The 24,635-nt window shown below is 42.4% G+C and overlaps 1 protein-coding gene and 1 pseudogene across 1 annotated transcript; both read left to right on the top strand.

Moving 5' to 3' along the window:
* The first annotated feature begins 4,693 nt into the window (after positions 1-4,693).
* LOC123446834 lies at positions 4,694-8,573 on the top strand (annotated as a pseudogene).
* A 10,144-nt stretch (positions 8,574-18,717) lies between these two features.
* LOC123446833 (probable leucine-rich repeat receptor-like protein kinase At1g35710) lies at positions 18,718-22,935 on the top strand. The gene is made up of 2 exons (XM_045123373.1): positions 18,718-22,269; positions 22,421-22,935. Exons 1-2 carry the CDS (start codon positions 18,762-18,764, stop codon positions 22,765-22,767), a joined length of 3,855 nt encoding a protein of 1,284 aa, XP_044979308.1. The 5' UTR covers positions 18,718-18,761; the 3' UTR covers positions 22,768-22,935.
* Positions 22,936-24,635: the final 1,700 nt, after the last annotated feature.

The following is a 24,635-nucleotide window of genomic DNA, read 5'->3' as shown; positions in this document are numbered from 1 at the left end:
ATCCATTGCATGTTTCCATTTCGGATCTCTGAGTGCATCATCCAAATTTGCTGGTTCCCCTGCTACACATAACATGCCATATGGAATAGTGCCATCAGTTTGAACCTTTGGATTTTTTATACCTCTTTGTGACCGAGTCGTGACACGAGAAGTTGCGGCTGCAGCCGGCTGGATTTTACTTCTTCGTATTTGCGCTGGTTGAGGTACGGGAGATGACGCAGCCGTCTCGCTCGCAGAAGATCCCGAGCCCCTGTCTAGATCGCCATTCATAGCAGATCCGGAGGACGATTGTGTTGCCTGCGGTGTGGCTGATGTCCCTGACGAAGTTGCCGCAGAAGATCCGCCGCTGCCAACCGCCGCATGCATGCGCGCAGGGGCAGAGATCCCGACGCGGGTCCCACCAAATCTGCCGTCGCTGTCGTGCCTGGCGCGGTCGGCTCGCTCGTGAGGCGCGCCACTGGAACGGTCGGCCTGCACGTGGGACGCGGTGTGCTCCCGCCTGACGTGGAGCTCGCTGATTGGTGCGGGGTGGTGGAGGCGCTGATAGGCGTACGGGTTCGCGCGCGCACAGGAGTTCCAGGTGCTGCCGCCGCCGCCAGATCTTTCTCGTGCTCTGCGCCACCTTCGTCTTCTTCTGCCACATGCAATATAGGTGGCAAATCTGCAAAATTTTGATCATTTTCTCCACCGTTTTCTGCCCTGATTTCTCCTGTAGGGTCCTACACACATGGAGACAACTCTCTGGTAATACAATCATCAGTTGGATTAGTACAATTGTCGCTCCCATGATTGGAATTTTGGAGATGTGGTGGAAGAAGAAGGATGGCTTGTTTTAGAAGTGCTCCGGCGTTGGGATGGAGAATTGCAAAGGGAAACACTGACTCATCGAAGACCACATCTCGTGAGATATAAACTCGGCCAGTGGAAACATCTAGGCATTTGACTCCCTTATGAATGGGGCTATAGCCAAGAAAGACACATTTTTTTGAACGAAACGCAAGTTTGCGTGTGTTGTATGGCCTGAGATTGGGCCAACAAGCACAACCAAAGACACGAAGTGACTTGTAGTCAGGGGAGATGCCAAAAAGGCGAGTGATGGGTGTCTCAAGGTTGATGACTTTGCTAGGTAGAAGATTTATCAGGTAGGTGGCTGTTAGAAAAGCTTCATCCCAGAATTTGAGTGGCATGGATGCATTGGCAAGAAGAGCTAGTCCTACCTCGACAACATGGCGATGTTTTCTCTCAGTTGAGCCATTTTGTTGATGTGCATGGGGACATGCAACATGATGTGATATACCAAGCTCTTGGAAGAAAAGATTTAATTTTCTGTATTCACCTCCCCAATCTGTTTGCATAGCAATGATTTTGGTGGTTAGCTTGCGCTCAACAAGCTTCTGAAAGTTCTTAAAGACATGAAAAACTTCAGAACGTTTTTGAGAAGATAGATCCATGTGAATTTGCTAAAATCATCAATAAAGCTAACATAATATGAGTGTCTGCCGACAGAGGTGGGGGCTGGCCCCCATACATCTGAAAACACAAGTTGTAGAGGAGCAGTGGAAATACTAGTAGAAATAGGGTATGGTAGCTGATGACTTTTAGCTTGCTGACATGGATCACAAACAGACTCAACACTAGACTCATGAGAATAAGGAAGATTGTTCTTGTTAAGAACAAATTTGGCAATAACTAAGGAGGGATGACCTAGTCTACTATGCCACTTTGATGAAGAGGGCTTGACAGCAGCAAGAGCTTGTTTATTGGATGGTGTTGATGAAGATATGAGTGGGTAGAGACCTCCCACGCATTTGCCCCTAAGAAGTATTTTCCTCGTGTCCAAGTCCTTTACCAAAAAGAAATAAGGATAGAACTCAATGAGAACACGATTATCAAGAGTAAACCTATGAACAGAAAGAAGGTTTTTTGATGTTGTGGGCACATATAGGACTTTGTTAAGATGAAGGTTTTTCATGGGGGTTTTAACAACTGAACTTCCAACGTGAGTGGTTTTCATACCAGATCCGTTTGCAGTGTGGACTTGATCATGACCGCGATACTTGTCTCTGATCGTCAGCTTGTCCAGCTCGCCTGTGATGTGGTTGGTGGCGCCAGAGTCGGCATACCAGTTGGTGTTGATGCCGTAGGAGTCTGAGGCGATATTGGCCTCCTTGTCCTCATACTCATCTTCTTCATAGCGATCCCAGCATTCACAGGCACCTCCGCGATGATGCTTGAGACAGATTTGGCACTCAAGGTAGTCTCGGTGCGGTGGACGCTGCTGTTGTTGCTGGGACCGACCGCCTCTCCTGCCGTTGCCATTTGGAGAGGATGACGAGGGTGAGCGTCTCCCTCGACCACGGCCTCTGCTGCCGCGCCCGCGTCCTCTGCCGCAGGACTGGCCACGCCCCCTGTACGCCATATTTGCAGAGGTGTTGTAGCCAGCTTCTGGTCCATCGCCGAGCATCTCCACCCTTTGATCAAAGGCGGAGATTCGAGCGAAGAGCTCGTCGACGGTGATGGAGGTTTTGACGGCGCCGATCGCCGCCACAACCGAGTCGTAGTCACGATCTAGACCGGCAAGGACATAGTCCACCATCTCTGGATCAGAGACAGGCCGACCTGCGGCAGCAAGTTCATCACCTAGGCTTTTCATCTTGGCGATGTAGGAGGTGCTCGACATGGAGCCCTTCTTGGTGGTGGCGATGGCAATTCTTAGATTGGTAATCCGAGATTGGGACTGCGAAGCAAACATGGTGATGATGGCAGTCCATAGATCAAAGGTATTTTCTTTACTCACAACTTGGGCGAGGATTTCCTTTGATAAGGAATTGAGGAGATGGCTGAGAACTTGTTGGTCTCTGGCCAGCCACGGTGCATAAAGTGGATTAGGCACCGTGATCATTGTCTTGTCCGTCTGCTGCTGCTCCATTGTTTCTGCGGGCGCTGCATCGGATCCATCCAGGAGGCCGGTGACCTGCGCTCCTCGCAGGCCTGGCATTACCTGGGCTTTCCATAGGAGGAAATTCCCCTTGGTTAACTTCTCGGCGGGCGGCGCTCCAAGGTTTAGGGCGACGGTGGCCGAAGAAGAGGACATGGCGATCGGTTTTGTCGATCGGTGGGTTTCTGGTGTGGCTAGATAGATGGGAAGAGGTTGGCTCTGTATACCATGTCAGATGAAAGCGTTCCTACTCCTCGAGAGGAGCCGCGGTGTCTATTTATATTGGGCAAAACCCTTGCCTTGGATTACAAGAAAGGAATACAGACTAGGACTTGTTTAAGGAGGAGATAGAGATAGATTGAGATTACAACAAGAATATATCTCTAAGTCTAACAATCTTCACGGTTATTTTCCTCCTTTAGAGAGAGGAGCATATTCTTCCTCCATCTTAAAATAAGTGTCTCAAGCTTAATACAACTTTGTATTAAAGTTGATACATTTATTTTGAAACGGAGGGAGGATATACCAGCTATCCTGCTACTAGCATATGTGCATTTCCTGCCGTTTGCCAGAATTACTGCTGAAAACCTAAACAAACAGGACTGGGGACTTGCCTGAAGGCGTCAGGCCTTCTTGCTATGCGAGTCGCCATCAGCTCCTCATGCTCCCGGCCAGTGCTAACCATGGTGACAACATGGTCGGGCGACTTCGACCGAGTTGTGCGAACTGTCCAATAGATGCACGCGCACGCCAGCGAACAAGTCAGCTGTGCCGCTGTGGTCTGTGGTGAACAGCCATTCTCTCCTCTAACACCGGCGGATGCCGAGAGCGAGAGAGCGAGCTCCTATACGACGGCCGCGTGCCTCAAAGACTTGCTCAAGGAACAGTTCAACTTGAGCCTCCTTCCTTGGGATATGTATACTTTTCCTATGCAGAATTCATGGCTGAAATTCCTTGCAATTAGCTAGGACACCCAACCATACAATGATCATGGCTATAAATTCCAGTTTCAAAAATATTTCAGAGGTTGCCAATTTCGGTTTTCATTTCGGCCGAAGGACTGTAATTTCTAATAGAATTTGACCGAATCCAATCAAATATTTTGAAAATGCTGAAAATAATTAAACAAATATTTGAATTTAACCGAAAGGCAATTATTTCAGTATGTATAAAAATTAATGAAATTGCAAGGAAATTACACCAAAAGTGAAAACACTGACAATGCTATAATCAAAGTAGGGGAATTAAATGAGGCATCAATCACGGAATAACCATCAGATCAGTGCACCATGACTTGGGACGCATACTTTTCATATACAGAAGTTATGGCTGTAATTTCTTGAGATTAGGACACACAACCATATGGTGATGCAACGAAAGCAGAGGAATTGAATGAGGCATCAATCACGGAATAACCATCAGATCAGTGCGCCGTGACTTGTACCAATGACTTGCTCAAGGAACAGTTCAACTTGAGCCTCCTTCCCAGATCATGTCTACAGAGATATCTGCCTGCCTGTCTGGGTGACCTATCACCTTATCAGTGGACGCACGACCTGTCATCTCTTGTTTAACAAATACGTATTTTTCTTAAAATCAAATTGTGTACACGACGAGTCCAACAAAACCTAATCTCACCTCCGGTCCCATGGTGAGAGGTATATGTGAGTGCACCAGCTATATAAGACTCTATGAGGTTTCACAGGGACAAACAAAACCAAGAAGCTAGCTACTACTCCTGCCATGCGACTAGCCATGGAGACTTCCCCTCACCTAAAACTCGTCTCGCTCGCCCTCTTGCTTGCCTCGTTTCCCCAAGCCATGCCAGCACCACCTCCCTCCCTCCTGGAAGAACAGGCAATGGCCTCCTCACCTGGAAAGCTACCATACAGAGACCCCCAGCCGAGCTGCGGTCCTGGGGAAACACCACAACACGGCCATGTAGCTGGTACGGCATCAAGTGCGGCGAGCATCAAGCAAGCATCACCGAGATCTTTCTCCGGGGATTGCGGCTGAGAGCGAAGCTGGAGGCCCTCAACTTCACATCGTTGCATACACTCACGAGTGTCCGGCTACCCTACAATCAGATAAGAGGGCCCTTTCCACCTGCTTTAGCATCGTCCTTGCCAAACCTACGGCACCTGATGCTTCAAGGCAATAACATCTCCGGTAAAATACCGAGCCAAATAGGAAAACTAGAGAGTCTAGTGGGGCTGAGCTTCTCAAACAACCACTTGTATGGTCCCATCCCACGAGAAGTGGGCCACCTAAAGAAGCTCACCAGGTTAGATTTTTCAAGCAACGACCTCACAGGCCCCATTCCAAGAATTCTAGGGAATTGTACTAAACTCACTACCCTATACCTTAGAGAAAATCACTTATCTGGAAACATTCCTCCAGAACTAGGTTCCTTGGTGAACCTAGAAGACTTGCAACTTGACAAAAACCAACTCATGGGTACCATTCCCAATACCTTTGGAAATATGACCAAGCTCACTACCTTGTACCTATGGGTTAACAACCTAACAGGACTTATTCCTCGAGAAATAGGTTATTTGGTGAATCTGGAAAGCTTGGACCTTAGCAAAAACAAACTCAAGGGTCCCATCCCCAGTTCCTTTGAAAATTTGACCAAGCTCATTCACCTGTACTTATGGGACAACCAACTCTCCGGAAACATTCCTCAAGAACTAGGTAACCTGGTGAACCTAGAAGACTTGCAACTTAACAAAAACCAACTCATGGGTTCCATGCCCAATAGCTTTGGAAATATTGCCAAACTCACTACCTTGTACCTATCGAATAACCAACTCTCAGGGCTTATTCCTCAAGAAATAGGTTATTTGGTGAATCTGGAAAGCTTGGACCTTAGCGTAAACAAACTCATGGGTTGCATTCCCAATACCTTTGGAAATTTGACCGAGCTCATTCTCTTGTACTTATGGGACAACCAACTCTCCGAAAACATTCCTCGAGAACTAGGTAGCCTGGTGAACCTAGAAGACTTGCAACTTAACATAAACCAACTCATGGGTTCCATGCCCAATAGCTTAGGAAATTTGACCAAACTCACTACCTTGTACCTATGGGATAACCAACTCTCAGGGCTTATTCCTCAAGAACTATGTTCTTTCGTGAATCTGGAAAGCTTGGGCCTTAGCGGAAACAAACTCATGGGTTCCATTCCCAATACCTTTGGAAATTTGACCAAGCTCATTACCTTAGACCTCGGTGATAATCAATTATCTGGACATGTTCCACGAGAAGTCGGCACATTAATGGATCTCAAACATCTTTCACTTGAAAGTAACAATCTCTCTGGTCCCTTGCCACCTGAATTGTGCCTCGGAGGCATGCTGATGAACTTAACCGCATATGACAACAATCTCAATGGACATATTCCATCAAGTTTGGTGAACTGCCGAAGCCTTGTCAGAGTTCGTCTTGAAAGGAATCAACTGGAAGGTGATATTTCTAAGATGGGGGTTTATCCTAATCTGGTATACATGGATATGGGATCAAATAATTTGTTTGGTCAAATATCTTTTCACTGGAGGGTTTGCCAGAAACTTATGATGCTACGCATCTCAAACAACAACCTCACGGGTGGCATTCCCGCAAGTATGGGGCAGTTATCTCAATTAGGGTGGCTTGATCTTTCATCAAACAAGCTTGAAGGAGAGCTTCCAAGTGCACTAGGCAATCTAAAAAAATTGTTCAACCTGAGCCTTGCTGACAATTTATTTCATGGAAGCATTCCACGGGAAATTGGAGAACTATCCAATTTGGAGTTGCTTGATTTGTCATCAAATAACCTAAATGGTTTGATACAAGATTCAATCGAGCATTGTTTCAAGCTTCGCCTTTTGAAATTGAATCACAATAACTTCAAAGGAAACATCCCTATCGAGCTAGGGTTATTGCGAAGCTTAAATGACCTATTGGATTTAAGTGACAATTCATTTACCGGGGCAATACCAAGCCAACTAGTTGGTCTTGGCATGCTAGATACTCTGAATCTTTCACACAATGAACTTACTGGCTCCATCCAGTCATCATTTCAGAGCATGGAAAGCTTGACATCCATTGATGTATCTTACAATGAATTGGAAGGGCCAGTCCCAGAGAGTAAGCTCTTCCAAGGAGCTTCAGTCCAGCGGTTCATGCATAATAAGATGTTATGCGGTGTGGTTAAAGGATTGCCCCCTTGTAGTAGTGCAACTCAGAGCAGAGGGAAAAGGAAAGGATACAAAATACTTGTATTAGCCATTGTTCCTGCTACGATATCTCTTGTTCTTGTTGCGGTGATATTGATGTTCTGGCATGGAAGGAAGAAAACCAAGGCAACTAACAACGATAATGTAACACAACCAAAATTCTTCTCTATTTGGAGTTTTGATGGGGCAAATGTGTTCAAGCAAATCGTTGAAGCAACCAACAATTTTAGCGAGATGCATTGCATAGGAACCGGGGGATATGGATCTGTCTACAAAGCTAGACTTGCAACATGCGAAATATTTGCAGTGAAAAAGATACACATGATAGAAGATGACTGTTGCATGAACGAACATGTGTTCATTCGTGAAATCGAGGCGTTAGTGCAGATTCGTCATCGAAACATCGTGAAACTATTTGGGTATTGTTTCTCTAGCCAAGGCAGGTTCCTTATATATGAATATATGGAGAGAGGAGACTTGGCAAAAACGCTGAAGGATAACGAAAGGGCAATTGAATTGGATTGGAGAAGGCGGATATGTATTGTGTTGGATGTGATTCATGCTTTGGCCTACATGCATCATGATTGTTCGTCACCAATAGTCCATAGAGACATAACAAGCAACAACATTTTGCTTGATCAAGAATTTAGAGCTTGCATCTCTGACTTCGGTACAGCTAAAGTTCTCAATATTTATGGCGAGAATCTCACTAGGCTTGTTGGGACGAAAGGCTATCTTGCCCCAGGTAAAAACAAATATAAGCTCAGTTACTAGTTTAAGCAGTACACATGTATGTAGATGATGTAATCTCATAACTATGATGATCCGTTTAGTTGCAATATATACACTAATTATTTTGTATTATTTGCAGAGCTAGCATATACAGAAAACGTGACAGAGAAATGTGATGTATACAGCTTCGGAGTGCTTGTTTTGGAGTTATTTATGGGATCTCATCCAGGCAATCTGCTCTCATCCCTCTCGCTGGCCACCAAGAACAATGTCGTGTGCCTGCATGATCTGCTGGACTTCAGGCTCGTGCTCCCAGATGCTGAAACCGCTAGACAAATATACTACATTCTCAGTGTTGCAGTTCGGTGCCTGGAACCGAGTCCATCACACAGGCCAACGGCACGACGTGCGAGTGATGAGTTATCCTGGATTAAAGCTTGTGAAGATCATGTCGATTATTTGCACGCCAACATCACCTTCCCTGCATTGTAGTTCCTATTCCCTGCTATGGAGGATGAAATCGTACCATGTGGTTTCTTCTCTGATACCTACCTACTTAGTGGTTTAAACGTAGTTGGTTTCTCTGTAAGCGGTCAGTAAGTAAAGTGAAGATGTGATGGTGTATATGGAACTAGCAAACATGTAGTACTACTGTATCGTTATAAACCGCTTTGGTTTGCTCTTGACATTGAGACAATCCACTACTGCAAAACAAGTCTGCGCCGACGGATCCATAAGTAATTTGGTCGTGGATATATAGATAAATCAGTTATCTCCATGGTTATTTCACTCCTTCAGAGAGGAGCATATATACTCGTACTTGCTAACCTGCTAGCATACATGCATATATACCTGAAAGAGGATTGCCTAGCATACATGCATATATACCTGGCGAACAGGCTTGTGGCGAACATCCATTCTCTCCTCTCGGACGCCGGAAGAATCATTGGGAGGTGAGAGAATGGGCTAGGCTTTGTACGGCTCGCCGATTCTGTTCGGCCCGTGGCCATCGTGGACCAGAAAAGAGTCTATAAAAGAGTCATTTTTGGGCTTTCCTGAATTTTAAACACTTTTCTCTTCCTTCAAATCTATGGTTCCCCTCTAGAAAAAAAAGCATTTATGGTTCCCCTCTAGAAAGTAAGGATTTATGGCTATGTTTAATAAATTTTTAAGCCATGTAAGCGCCCGAAAAATCTGTGATTACTAATATTTAAGTAAACGACAAACATGAATTAGTAATTTTTTTTATTTATGTGGTACTGTCTCTGATCCATATTAATTTCCGCGGAGTTAGTACAAAGTTAGTATGTACGTACTAAGTCTGCATCATTTAATTTAGGCGGAAAGGAGTATTAGTTTTGTTGTCAGTTTTTATGACATTTCTTAAATGATCATCACTTTTTAGTATCATATTAAAATCGTAAAATGATGGATCTTGAGAATACTTTCGAAAATGATGCCCCCTCAAGTCTTGAGGCATCCTGTTTGACAGATTTATTTTCACTGAACGACGCCATATATTTTTTAAGATTTTTCACTGGCCATGTCTTCGGCTTCCAACACTGCTCCGCGTGGTAGATATGTGTGGCCACATGGGAAAATAAGGTTTTGGCAGTGCATTTGACAATTATCATTTTCATGTCAAATATTTGATACGTTTGGTACAAAAATATTACTTGGAAATTTTGATGTTATTTTGCCATTCAAAGTTCATTATTTAGGAAAATTTGAAGATATTAACGTCTTTTCCAATGTGACTGTCATTCTTATTATTGATGTCAATTCCAATGACAATGAAAATTATAATTTTGGCAAATCTTATTACTGATATTATTATTAAGGATAACTCTTGTGCCCAAATTTAATGCCAAAAGGTCTATTAATTTGCCAGGAATCAATTGTCTCCTACACATTGAAATGCATGCACTTCCCATATTGTTTATGCTAATGTTTTTTAGAAACATTGATTACAACATAGACACATACACAGACTCCCACCACTTCCCGGTAGATGGCTCGGTCTGGGTATATGGCCCGACTTGCACCCCTTCATCATATGGATAGGGTAGCGGCAGATGTTGCCAAGATGGCGGACTCAGACATATTGTTGTTCTACTTTGTAAGGTCCTCGAGAATAATCAATAAAATGGCCGCATGCATCTTCCAGATGCAGAGGCCCGGGGTCATCCTCCTTTTCTAAAAAAAACAGACCCGCACCACCACACACACACACACGTACTCACAAATAGTGGCGGCTCTAGGATTAGGCGAAGCCCAAGGCCATCCCAGACAGCCTTTGTGCATTGTAGCTACAGTGTTTACAATACACAAAGGAAACTAGACAGGTTTGCCTCCACTGCTGTTCACACAATACCTACACAAAAATGGGGTCGAAGGAGTGGAGCTTTGAAACTGAAGAAGTCAGCGCGAGCGCCTCGCTATCCATGGAAACATCGTCTTTCACTGAAAGAACAATCTGCATTTATGAAAAAACAAAGCGCCCGACCTGAGATCTGATCCCTGATGGGTTGAGGGTATCAGTGACTTCCTAACCATCCAACCAGTGGACTGTTCTCAATGTTGGCTATCACTTGAACCAATGTTCCCAATGGTCATTGTTCAAATTTAAGTTAATTTAACCTTCATGAAGCTTTGATTAGGGAAATAATGAGCATATATTCTTATGTCATATGATGATACTCGAAACAACATTACTTATTAGTCTATAATGTAATTACAAATCTTCATTTTCATCTTTGTCTATAGTGGTAGAATAACAATTAAGCATGTATTTATTCTGACAATTGCAAGTGTATTCATGCCGGATGTTTATTATGATGCTCACAAAGGTGCTAACCTCTATTCAGCATCATCAATGAACAACATTGTGCCTTAGAAACCTACATTTCTCCAACCCACTCTTCTCATTTCCCAAACTGTGAACCCATTTGCGTCCCTGCGTGCATTTTGGGCCGACCCATGTGAGGGATTTTTTTTTCTTCTTTAATGTTTTCTATTCTGTTTATATTTGGATTTTTTTCTTCGAGAATTGTTCATGATTCTGAAATTTGAAAAACAAAGTTTGGGATATCAAAAAATCCTCTGAATGTCAAAAATTTGTTCATGAATTTTCAAAAATGTATTGAACTTAACACATATTTGAATTTGACTGAATATGACTTATCCAATTGAATTTGACTGAATCCAATCAAATATTTTGAAAATGCTGAAAATAACTTAACACATATTTGAATTCGACCGAAAGACAATTATTGCAGTATGTACCAAAATTAATGAAATTCAACAAAATTACACTGAAAGTGAAAACAGTGACAACGATACAATCAAAGTAGTGAAATTAAGTGAGGAATCAATCAAGGAATAACCATTATATCAGCGCACCATGACTTCTACCGAAGACTCGCTCAAGGAATGGTTCAAATTGAACCTTCTCACCTGGAGCCCATACTTTTCTTATACAAAAGTTATGGCTGTAATTTCGTGCGATTAGGACACTCGAGCATATAGTGACACAATGAAAGCACATGAATTAAATGAGACATTAACCAAAGTATGACCATCAGATCAGTGCACATGACTTGTACCAATAAAGACTTTCTCAATGAACAGTTCAACTTGAGCCTCCTTCCCGGATGAGGGATGGAGTAATTTCCGTGCAGGCACCTTAAATTACAAGTTTTACAGTGGTTGGCATTTTTTTCGTTCGTTTGTTGACGTTGATCTAAAGGTGATAAAATTGTTAGTACTTGGTTGTTCTACTTCATAAGTACTCGCTACTAATATCGATGGAGTCTGTGCTGGAATTTGTGCAAGTCATTCTCTTAAGTCAAGGGAAAATTAGTCCATCATTTCCCCCTCGCCGCCTCTCATATTCCTCTCCCAGCATGCCGCCCCTGTCGCCCAATCTAGAACCGTCGCTGCCCCTCCTCTCCTCTTCCATTATTGTCACACCATCGGAGATCCCACGACGAAAGACGAGTACGTTTCCCCTCGCCGCCGAGGTGGACATTTTTCCACCACGGCAACGTCAAGTTCGGGATGAGCGGGTGGCTGATGTCGCTGGCCGAGGAGGTTATCGGCGCGCTGATGGCTGTAGAGGAGTTCGGCACAGCCCCGGTGTCCTTTGAGAAGGCCGTTGTATTCAGGAGACTCCTGCTCGGTATAAGCATGGAGAGGCTCCGGGTCATTGGAGTAGCGAGAGTGGATTTTCAGCTCCCGGATGCCTAGGCACCCTCTATGAACAGTAAAATCAAAAGAAATAGAAAACAAAATAGGAAAAATCTGAAACTTTGCTGCATCAAAGATGATGAAAGTTTGTAGGTGTTTGCAAGTTTTCATGCCAAAAAACTATTCGAGGAGCTCTACACACGGAAAATATTTCAATGCTTGAAGTTTTGAGCACTTTTTAGCTGTAATCTGAAACTTGTTTGTACATCTTTCTCTACATGATATTTTGACATGAAAACTTGTAGGAACCTACAAAGTTTGATCATCGTTAATGCTGGAAAGTTTCAGATTTTTTTAATTTTACTGTTCATAGAGGGTGCCTAGGCACCCGGGAGCTATCACACCTTTCTCTTGGAGTAGCTAATGAGCGTGCCCGGATTTATGGAAAGACTGATTTCAAAAGGTAGATTTCTATTTGTTTCAAAAGACTGATTATAATTTATTGACAAGAACAATTTCAAAAGGTAGATTCCAATTATTTCAAAAGACCCATTTCAGATTAATATTTCTTTTTGCCAGCCCCTCATTAGCGCCGACGGCGCGCACACCATCATTGGAGAAATGAAATCTTTACTAAAATGTTGCTTGAAACCACATATGTCACCTATATCGGTTTAAGAACAACGTGATAGATTAGGTTGTGATCACATCATCCAGAACCCAATGGCAGACACAGAAAGAAACGTATATTCTCTCTTGACCAGGAGGAAGGCTGAATCGAGGGGGATGCACGACTCAGAAATTTTATTACTAAGTATTACAAAGAGCTTTTTGGACCTTCAGCTGAAACAACTTTTCAGCTGGACGAGTCTAAATGATGACATTCCTCAAGTTTCGGAAGTGAAAAATGAATTCTTAACCTCTCCGTTCTCTGAGGAGGAAATTCGAACCGCGGTGTTCCGAATGGAACACAACAAGGCTCCGGGACCGAATGGCTTTCAGGTAGAGTTTTATCAATGTTTTTGGGACGTGATTAAGGCATCCTTGGTTCAGTTGTTTAACCAACTGCATACTGAAGACCTTGATATTTCTCATTTAAACTATGGGGAAATTATCCTTTTGCCTAAGATTAAGGAGGCTAGTCGTATTCAACAATATCGTCCGATTTGTCTTCTAAATGTAAGTTTTAAAATCTTTACAAAGGTCGCAACTAATCGGTTGAACGGGGTGACTGGCCATTTCATCAAACCCACTCAAACAACATTAATGCAGGGCCGCAACATATTAGATGGAGTTGTTGTGCTGCATGAAACTGAATGAAACTGTACATGAGCTTCACCATAAAAAGTTGAATGGAGTCATCTTTAAAATAGATTTTTAAAAAGCCTATGATAAAGTTAAGTGGCCCTTTCTGTTGAAAACTTTACACGCATGAAGGGGCTTTCGCCAAAATGGTGTCGCTTGGTCGAGAACTTTGTTTCTGGAGGTAGTGTGGCTATCAAAGTTAACGATGATGTTGGCAACTATGTTTAGACAAGGAAGGGGCTTCGCCAAGGGGACCCCGCATCCCCTAATTTGTTTAACATTGTGGCCGACATGCTAGCTACCCTTGTTGAGCGGGCTAAGCTGGCCAGTCAAGTTAGCGGTGTCATTCCACATTTGGTAGAAGATGGTCTATCTATTCTACAATATGCGGATGCCACTATACTTTTCATGGATCATGATCTAGATAAAGTAAGAAATCTCAGGTTGCTTTTATGTGCTTTTGAGGAACTTTCTGGTCTCAAAATTAATTTTCATAAGAGCAAAGTTTTTTGCTTTGGAGATGATCCAGAATTAGCACCTGTGTATGCTGAGATTTTTGGATGCCAGCTCGGGCAGTTCTCGATTCAATATCTGGTTATTCCCATACACTATCGACATTTAACTATCGCTTAGTGTAGGCATGTGGAAGAGAGACTTGAGAAACGACTAGCCAGCTGGAAGGCCAAACTATTGTCTTACGGGGGCGATTGATCTTGATCAATTCTGTTCTCGGCAACAAGGCTTTATACATGTTGCCATTCTTCCACCTCCCGAAAGGGGTTCTTCAGTGCCTTGGTCAAGGGGGACTGGGAATTCAAGACCTTGAGATTAAAAACATTGCTCTTATCAACAGATGGGTTTACAAACTACTCACTCAGAATGGGGTGTGGCAGGAAATCATTCGTAACAAGTATGTGGGATCCAAAGCCATTTCTCAAGTTCATTGGAAACCCGGGGATTCACATTTTTGGTGTCGCGTGATGAAGGCCAAGGAACTCTTTTTCCAATTTGGAACCTTCTCGGTTAGGGACGGTTCTCATGTTCGATTCTGGGAAGGCACCTGGCTCGGGACCAACCCACTCATGGTGCAATACCCGAGCTTGTATAGGATCATCAGATATAAATTTCTCACGATCAAACAAGTTTTGGGAAAATAAAACCCTGATATTTCTTTTCGTAGGGATCTTTTAGGTCCTCGCGTGGCATCAGAATGGAAAATTTTTAGTCAAATCCATGTATGATGCAATGGTTCATTGTGATGTTCCGATAGATAACAGGAAATTGTGGAAGCTCAAAATTCCTCTAAGAGTGAAGATATTCCTCTGGTTTCTAAATAAAGGAGTCATCTTAACTAGAGATAATATAGCACGACGCAGCATAGCATGGTAACAAGATATGTGTTTTTTGCCAACATGACGAGTCTATTAAACACTTATTTTTTGAGTGTAAGTTTGCTCGGGCAGTTTGGGCCATAGTTCAAGTAGCTTCAAATTTATACCCACCACGTAGTGCACGTAACATGTTCGGCAACTGGTTGTGGGGTATTGATAAACAATATTCTGCACATATTCTTGTGGGGCAGCTGCCTTATGCTGGACATTGTGGCTTACCAGGAATAATGTGATTTTTAATAGTAAACGTGTCTCATCTCCAATGCAGGTTATTCACGTATGTACACAATGGCTCCGTACTTGGTCTATCCTGCAGAGGCCGGAGGACAAGGACCTTTTTATGATGGCGTCTACATGGCTGGAGCGTACGGTCAGGGAGGTTTTCTACCCCCATGGATGACGGTGTGATCTCCGGACAGGATCTGCCACACCTTAGGCTGGACTTGATTTATTTTCTTAGGTGTAAAGCGAATTTTCTTTTTGGGTAGTTTGGACTTTTTGGCTGTGTGCATCAAGCTATGCAGATGCCGATCTTTCTTTCGATGCGATTGTATCACCTCAATATATCTATTCAATGAAATATCCTTTATCGAAAAAAACATCATGCAGAAGGTTGTAACAATTACCTACATAAATAAACTTTTACGGAATGTATTGGAACAAGATGGAACATAGTGATTTGACCCCATCAAAACAGACGGTTTAGAACCCAAGAATTTTCCTTTCGCCTGGAATATTTGGCGTAGAGAAAAATGATTGGACTCGAGTGGTTTGTATCACATTATTATCATCGCAGATCAAAATTTTGTTTCTGTAGAGGAAAAAAAATAGTTAGCGTGGGTAGAAAAGCTTCAAGCACATAATTAAAGCAAACCTAGATATTTTTCCTGAGCAGACCTAGATACAGGCACCCTTCGAAACGTCCATAATATATAATCGTATTTTATTTTTCTTATCCTCTATTCCTAAATAGATGCCTCCCACTATGTAATTTTCCTGCGTTTTGGTGAAGCCACATCATCAGATGATGTCATCATATTTTTTTTGGGAAAACTCCGTCCTTTTTTCACGATGCTGTAAGTTTCCATCGTTTCATTTATCGCCCGACCCACTCCAGCCGTTTCATCCTCCTATGCTCCCACACACATTAAAGCAACGAGGCAGTCGATCGGCCGCCCATCGGTTCATCAACCATTCACCACCAATGCGCACATGCTTCATAGCGTTCCCTTTGCACAAGTCTTCGTCCACTTTTGTTCCCGCATTCTGCCTACCGCCGGTGAATTCTACTATGAATGTCAATCTCCTAGCTTTCACTCCGGTACGTCAACTACATCATTGTGAGGTTGCAACATCAGGTCTTTGGCTGCTCGCATCTGAACACATGCTTGCGTTTTCAAATTGAATTATTTGGTAGTGGTGGCCATGGCGTTTTCTTCCCTTAATTACTTATACGTCTTTCTCCGAATTTAGATGATTTCTTATTTGGACTTGAGATTAGTTATGTCATACGTTGCTAGCTGCTACTACACGCACCGAACAAGTAGCTAGATCTGCCTTATTATCTTTTCTTTTTCAGTGTTACTTTCTTCTACAAAGATGTTCAAGCAATGTTCTAACTTCTGAAGTCTCAACTCTCACACAATTCAGGTGTTTAGGGCCAAAAGGAGTACTATCCATTGATTTCGGATCGTTATTTTTATTAAAGCCCCACCACATGTGCATCACTCCCATTCCCAAACAATGTTCCTGGCTTTCACAAGGACGAAGAATCCATGAGGAGATCAAGGAGATAACAATCTGAGACCTATTTGACAGGCGAGTTTCGTTTTATTCACGGCGGTCAGATCTGGGAACCAAGGTAAACATCACTAGCTTTTCAGCCCGGCGGCGCCCAGATCCCTGCTCATTCCCTCTTCGTTTTCTTCAACAGAATAGAGAAAGTACCATCTATTTCCTCTAAAAAATGCATTTCTGCTTTTTTCCTATTTATTTCCCCTCATGTTGTGGGTTTCTATTCTGTCGTCCAAAATTGATGGAATTGTGAGCATTGGCATATGACAAGGTGAGAGATCCTGATCTTTCTTTTTTTCTTCTGAAGATGTGTTCCGTTCAGAATTTTTGCCATGACATTGGCATGTTGTGGGCTGTAAATAAAATTTCAGGAAACAAAGTAATCGTGTTTGCTTACTCACTTGGTTCATATAATAGCGATGACCTCTACACACAAAATAACTGGACTAAGGTTCTATTTATTTAACCCTTCATTGTTATTTCAGAGGATGTGGACGGGAAAGAATACCATTTAAATTTTCCCCAGGATTAATAGAACCAAGAATCAAGTACAATACTCATCTATATACTTGATATATACTGAATAATTGTTTTACACATCACCCATCATAGTATGGTTCAGTATATGATGTGCACAGTTACAGTTTACCAAGATGACGCTACTAAGGAGATTGTGAATGGTCAGTTAACTTATTTACTTCGACGAAGACATAGACCAATTTTACCATAGATTTTGACCAACAGTATTCAGTTTGCTTTAGCATCCATTTTGTGTATCCTTATTTTTTTCCTTTGCAGGTTAGTTAACTTATTTACTTCAACAAAGGCATATAGGACAAATTTTCTATAGATTTTGATCAACAATATTCTGTTTGATTTTGCATTAATTTTGTGTATTCTCAAATTGCATTGCAGTGTTCATGTATGAGAGAGTTTCCTCTATTATTCCTCCGGACAGTTGGTATCCCACATTTAAATACATATATCTCACATTTGCCATACACGCTCATGGATGTCTACAGAAAGGTGCAGAAAAGATGCAAACATGTCTTGATTTGCCATATATGCTCAGATGGAAAATACTTTGGCCATCTCTACTCTACATACCCATATAATCCAGTTAAGAAGTGTTATGACACATAAACGAAAATTATTAACAGTAAGGCAGTTATGTCACTATAAATATAGTTCAAAATAGCAAGCGTTGGCTACAATAAGGCAGTTATGTCACTATAAAATATCACCTAGGAGGCGCTTCAATTATCAAGCAGTATATCCAATTTTTCATTAGCATGCCTTGATTTACATCATGTTGGACATCATTAGGGTAATACAAGTGGTTTGTTAGACGGTTTATATATACTTTGTAAACCTAGAGAAATGTGATATCGAGTGAGACGTCAGAAGTTTATTTTGTATCCAATACCATCATCCAGTATTATTCAACTTAATAGTTTTGCATTTATTTCTTAACATCATGTGCTACAAAATTCCCGCGGCAACGCGCGGGGCATCATCTAGTAATAATAAATAGTAACATTCTTCAAGCACACAGATGACAGATTACGTGGTAGTACAACACAATCGTATACATTACTTGTAAATTAAACTCGATCGAGAAACATGCATGTCGGCATGTTGTTGTATATATATATATATATATATATATATATATATATATATATATATATATATATATATATATATATATTCCCTTTGCATGCTGCCGGAAGCACAACATCTGCTGTCCAAGTGTTGTAGCCTCGAGTCAGAGTCCAACCATATCACTCACAAGTAGTCCAATAAATCGGCAGTGTATTTTTCAGCAGGGAATCAACCAGCGACTTAATTTCTCGATTCTCCACTAACAGCGATAGGCCAATAAATCTACGCCGCAGCCCACAGACAAAAATTAATTCCAGGATCCATTTTTGCGTGGACACATTTTTTTGATACTTGAGCAGTTTAGTTGAGAGAGAGTAACAGAATTCCAGCCATAGACGCCATAGACCAGTCAGCGTACGTACAGCATTCTTGTTGCCGTCTTGTTGGAACGACTGGGTGCTACCGTGCTAGTCTCTCTCACCTAAGCATGATCGATGAGAGGTGCACCTACATAAGATCAACACTCCCACGGATCAGTTCAGTTTAACAGCTGGCACAGAACCAATAACCTAGCTAGCTACTCCAGCCGCCATGGACATGGAGACCTCCCCTCACCTAAAGCTTGTCTGGCTCGCCCTCCTCCTCCTAGCCTCGTCTCCCGGTCCCGGGGCCATGGCGGCACCACCCCCACGCCTCCTAGAAGAACAGGCAGGAGCCCTCCTCGCCTGGAAAGCCACCATAGAGAGCCCCCCGGCCCAGCTGCGGTCCTGGGGAAACACCACAACACGGCCATGCGGCTGGTATGGCATCAGGTGTGGCGAGCATCAAGCAAGCATCACCGAGATCACTCTAAGGGGGTTGCGACTGAGATCGGAGCTGGACGCCCTCAACTTCACGGTGTTGCATACTCTCACGAGCATCCGACTACCCTACAATCAGATAAGGGGCCCCTTTCCACCCGCTTTAGCATCATCCTTGCCAAACCTGCGGCACCTGCTGCTCCAGGGGAATGAACTCTCCGGTGAAATACCCACGCAAATAAAACAACTAGAGAGTCTCGTTGGATTGGACTTGTCAAACAACCACTTGTCTGGTCCTATACCCACTGAACTAGGTTACCTAAAGAAGCTCACCAGGTTAGATTTTTCCACCAACAACCTCACGGGTTCCGTTCCAACAAGCCTAGGGAATTGCACTAGGCTCACTATCTTGTACCTTGATGGTAATCAGTTATCCGGATACCTTCCTCGAGAACTAGGTTACATGGTGAAACTACATGAGTTAGCACTTAGCAACAACAATCTCATGGGTTCCATCCCCGATACCTTTGGGAGTTTGATTAACCTCACCGGATTGTACCTATGGGATAACCAACTATCTGGACATGTTCCTCGACAACTTAGTTCCTTGGTGAATCTGAAAGACTTGGAACTTTCCAAAAACAGAATCACGGGTTCTATCCCACGTTCCTTTGGAAATTTCACAAAGCTCACTACATTGTATCTCCATGGTAATCAATTCTCTGGACATGCTCCTCGAGAACTAGGTTCCCTTGTGAATTTGCAAGTGTTGTCGCTTCACAACAACCAATTAACCGGTTCCATCCCCAACACCTTTGGAAATATGACCAATCTCACTACCTTGTACTTACATGATAACCAATTCTCCGGGCATATTCCACAAGAACTAGGTTCCCTAGTAAATCTAGAATTGTTTGCTCTTAGCAACAACACACTCACGGGATCCATCCCCAATACCTTTGTAAATTTGACCAATCTCACTACCTTGTACCTATATGATAACCAACTCTCTGGACTTGTTCCTCGAGAACTAGGTTCCTTGCTGAATTTCAAACACCTGTTGCTTCAAAACAACCAACTCACGGGCTCCATCCCCGATACCTTTGGAAATTTGAACAAGCTCACTACCTTGTACCTTCACCGTAACTTACTCTCCGGAGATGTTCCTCAAGAATTAGGTTCCCTAGTGAACCTAGAAGACTTGACACTTCACAGAAACAAACTATTGGGTTCCATCCCCAATACCTTTGGAAATTTGACCAGGCTCACTACCTTGTACCTATATGATAACCAACTTTCCGGGCATGTTCCCCGAGAACTAGGGTCCTTGGTGAATCTAGAAGATTTGGAACTTCACAAAAACAAACTCTTGGGTTCCATCCCCGATGCCTTGGGAAACTTGACCAAGCTCACTACCTTGAACCTAGGGCAAAACCAACTTTCAGGGGGCATTCCTCGAGAACTCGGTTACTTGGTGAATCTAGAAGACCTGGAACTTGACAAAAACAAACTCAAGGGTTCCATCCCCAATACCTTTGGAAATATGACCAAGCTCAATACCTTATACCTTGATGATAATCAATTCTCCGGACATGTTCCACAAGAAATTGGTACCTTAATGGATCTCCAATATGTACAACTTGATAGTAACAATCTCTCTGGTCAATTGCCACCTAACTTGTGTGTTGGCGGCATGCTCAAGACATTAACCGCATTTGACAACAATCTCAATGGCCCTTTGCCATCAAGTTTGGTAAACTGCAGAAGCCTTGTCCGTGTTCGTCTTGAAAGGAACCAAATAGAAGGAGATATTTCTGAGATGGGGGTCTATCCAAACCTTGTCTACATAGATATGAGCTCAAACAATTTATTTGGTCAGTTATCTTATCACTGGGGGGGTTGCCATAATCTTCAGATGCTAAGAATCTCAAACAACAACCTTACAGGGGAAATACCCACAAGTATGGGGCAACTATCTCAACTAGGGTTACTTGACCTTTCATCAAACAAGCTTGAAGGAGTGCTCCCAAGTGCACTAGGCAATCTAAAAAAATTGTTCAACTTGAGCCTCGCGGACAATTTTTTCCACGGAAGCATTCCACAAGAAATCGGAGCACTATCAAGTCTGGAGTTACTGGATTTGTCACCAAATAACCTAAATGGTTCGGTACAAGATTCAGTTGAGCATTGTTTGAAGCTTCGCCTTTTGAAGTTGAATCACAATAACTTCGTAGGAAACATCCATGCCGAGCTAGGCTTATTGGGCAATTTACATGAACTGGATTTAAGTGAAAATTCATTTATTGGGGCAATACCTGGCCAACTTAGTGGTTTGATCATGCTAGATACTCTGAATCTTTCACACAACGAACTAAATGGTTCCATCCCATCATCATTTCAGAATATGGAAAGCTTGACATCCATTGATGTATCTTATAATGAATTGGAAGGGCCGGTCCCGGAGAGTAAGGTCTTCCAACGATCTCCAAACCAGTGGTTCAAGCATAATAAGATGCTATGTGGTGTGGTGAATGGATTACCCCCTTGTAATAGTGTAACTCAGAGCAAAGGCAAGAGGAAAGGATACAAAATACTTGTACTAGCCACTGTTCTACCTTTCATATGTCTTGTCCTTATTGTGCTGATATTGATGTTTCGGCATAAAAGAAACAAAATCAGGGCAACTGGCAACGATAAAGTAACACAAGCAAAAGTATTCTCTATTTGGAGTTTTGACGGGGCAAATGTGTTCAAGCAAATCGTTGAAGCAACCAATGATTTTAGCGAGATGCATTGCATAGGAACTGGGGGATATGGATCTGTCTACAAAGCTGGACTTGCAACATGCGAAATATTTGCAGTGAAGAAGATACACATGATAGAAGACGAGTGTTCTGTGAACGAGCTATTGTTCAATCGTGAAATCAGGGCATTGGTGCAGATTCGTCATCGAAACATTGTAAGGCTACATGGGTATTGTTCCTCTAGCCAAGGCAGGTTTCTTATATATGAATATATGGAGAGAGGAGACTTGGCAAAAACACTGAAGGACAATGAAAGGGCGATTGAGTTAGATTGGAGAAGGCGGATACATATTGTGTTGGAAGTGGTTCATGCTTTGGCATACATGCATCATGATTGTTCTTCACCAATAGTCCATAGAGATATAACAAGCAACAACATATTGCTTGATCTAGAATTCCGAGCTTGCATCTCTGACTTCGGTACGGCTAAAATTCTCAATATTTGTGGCCAGAATTTCACAAAGCTTGCTGGAACAAAAGGCTATCTTGCCCCAGGTAAACAAAAAATAAAACCTTAACTAGTAGTTTCGCCGTTTTGGCAATGAATATGTACGTAGATGTAGAGTTTGATGTAATCTAATAATCTTTATGAACTTCGAACTTTATGGCTGCAACATATACACTAATTAATTTGTACTAATTGCAGAGCTAGCATATACAGAAAATGTGACGGAAAAATGTGATGTATACAGCTTGGGAGTGCTTGTTTTGGAGCTATTTATGGGATCTCATCCAGGCGATCTGCTCTCGTCCCTATCATTGGCCATCAAGAACAATGTTGTGCGCCTGCACGATCTGCTGGACACCAGGCTCGTGCTGCCGGATGCTGAGACCGCTAGAGAAATATACCGCATGCTCAGCGTTGCAGTTCGGTGTCTGGAGCCGAGTCCATCCCGCAGGCCAACGGCAAGACGCGACGAGCTATCTACAAGTAAATCTTGTGAAGATCATGTTGATTATTTGCACACCGGCATTACCTTTCCTGCGATGTAGCTCCTGTGGCTATGCTTTCTGCTCAGCTACCTACCTAGCTACTTGGTTAAAAAGTGTGGTTTTCTCTGTAACTGATAAGAAAGGTAACATCTGATGGTGTGTATGGATTATGGAACAAGAAAAAATGTGCTACTATTGTATCATTATAAACCACTTTAATTTGGTGTATATGGATTATGGAACAAGCAAAAATGTGGTACTACTGTAACATCTGATGGTGTATATGGTTTACTTTCAACAATTGTATGAAGAGACAACTAATGCACTAGTGCAAAACAAGTTTCCACTGACGGGTAGTCTTTGAGTAATTTGGTCATGGATAAATCAGTTATCTCCATGGTTATTTTCCTCCTTCACCTTCAGAGAGAGGAGCATAATAAGAATACGTAAACAGTTTCTAATTATATGGAGATTTTTAAAAGAATGAATATTTCTAAAAATATAATATCACTTTTTAAAATGTGTAAATATTTATTAAAAATTGCATGAACAAATCTAGAAAATTGTTCGCCCTATATTGGAAAAGTGCTCACTAATTTTTTTGAAGCAAACTTGAACATGTATTTTGTAAATATTCATATACACACAAGAAAAGCGATGGATCTTGACCCCCCCCCCCGGGGGGGGGGGCAAGTTTTGAGGCATCCTATTTGACAGATTTATTTTCACGGAACGATCCCATATATTTTTTATGATTCTTGGGTGCCCATGTTTTCGGCTTTCAACACCGCTTCGCACGGTAGATATGTGTGGCCAGATGTGAAAATAAGGTTTTGGCCGTACGTTTGGCAAGTATCATTGATGCTTAATATTCCCTTCGTCCCATAATATAAGATTGTTTTTGACACTACACCAGTGTAAAAAAACACTGTTAAATTACAGGACAGAGAGAGTAATAATGTAGCCTGATGCTTAAATTGGGGAGGGGGTGCCCTAAATAATGCTAATGAGATTATGACCAACATGTAATTCTCATTTTTATGACAATATTAATATTTGATAGGTTTGGTACAAAAATATTACTTGGAGAATTTTGATGTTATTTTGCCATCTAAAGTTCATTATTTAGGAAAATTTGACGATATATTCATGTTAATATTAATGTCTTTTCCAATGTGGCTGTCATTCTTCTTATTGATGTCAATTCGAATGACAATAAAAATTATAATTTTGGCCAATCTTAGTACTGATATTATTGTTAAGGATAACTCTAGTGCCCAAATTTAATACCAAAAGGTCTATTAATTTGCCAGGAATCCATTGTCTCCTACGCATTGAAATGCATGCACTTCCCATTGTTTATGCTAATGTTTTCTTAGAAACATCGATTACAACATAGACGCACACCACAACACATGCACGTACTCACAAACAGTGGCGGCATTAGGATTAGGTGAAGCCCCAGGCCATCCCAGACAACATTTTGTGCACTGTAGCTACCGTGTTTACAGTACACAAAGGAAACTAGCCGGGTCTGCCTCCACCGCTGCTTATACAATACCTACTCAAAGATCGGGTCGAGGTAGTGGAGCTTCGAAATTGAATAAGTGAGCGCGGGCGCCTCACTATCCATGGAAACATCGTTTTCCACTGAATCGACAATCTGCATTTATGAAAAACCAAAGCGCCCAACCTGAGATCTGATCCCTGGTGGCTGGTGGGTTGGGGGTATTACTGACTTCCTAATCATCCAACTGTTAGGAATAAGCAACTTAGTATGCGTGGGTAGAAGGGACGAGACTCATCAAAAGTCACATCCCGAGAGATACGTATCCGACGACCGATAGGATCCCAACAACGATAACCCTTATGCTCATCACTATAGCCTAAGAAGACACACTCAACAGACTGAGCGGTCAGTTTGGTGC

This window comes from Hordeum vulgare, chromosome 4H (assembly GCF_904849725.1).
Source record: "Hordeum vulgare subsp. vulgare chromosome 4H, MorexV3_pseudomolecules_assembly, whole genome shotgun sequence".
NCBI lineage: Eukaryota > Viridiplantae > Streptophyta > Magnoliopsida > Poales > Poaceae > Hordeum > Hordeum vulgare.
This window is presented reverse-complemented; position numbering and strand designations above follow the sequence as displayed.

What these genes read in the sequence shown, in the direction of transcription:
- LOC123446833 (XM_045123373.1), top strand. Translation starts at nt 18,762, where the DNA reads ATGGACATGGAGACCTCCCCTCACCTAAAGCTTGTCTGGCTCGCCCTC. An exon ending in AAAAGGCTATCTTGCCCCAG is followed by an intron (nt 22,270 to 22,420) that starts GTAAACAAAAAA and finishes TACTAATTGCAG; the next exon opens with AGCTAGCATATACAGAAAAT.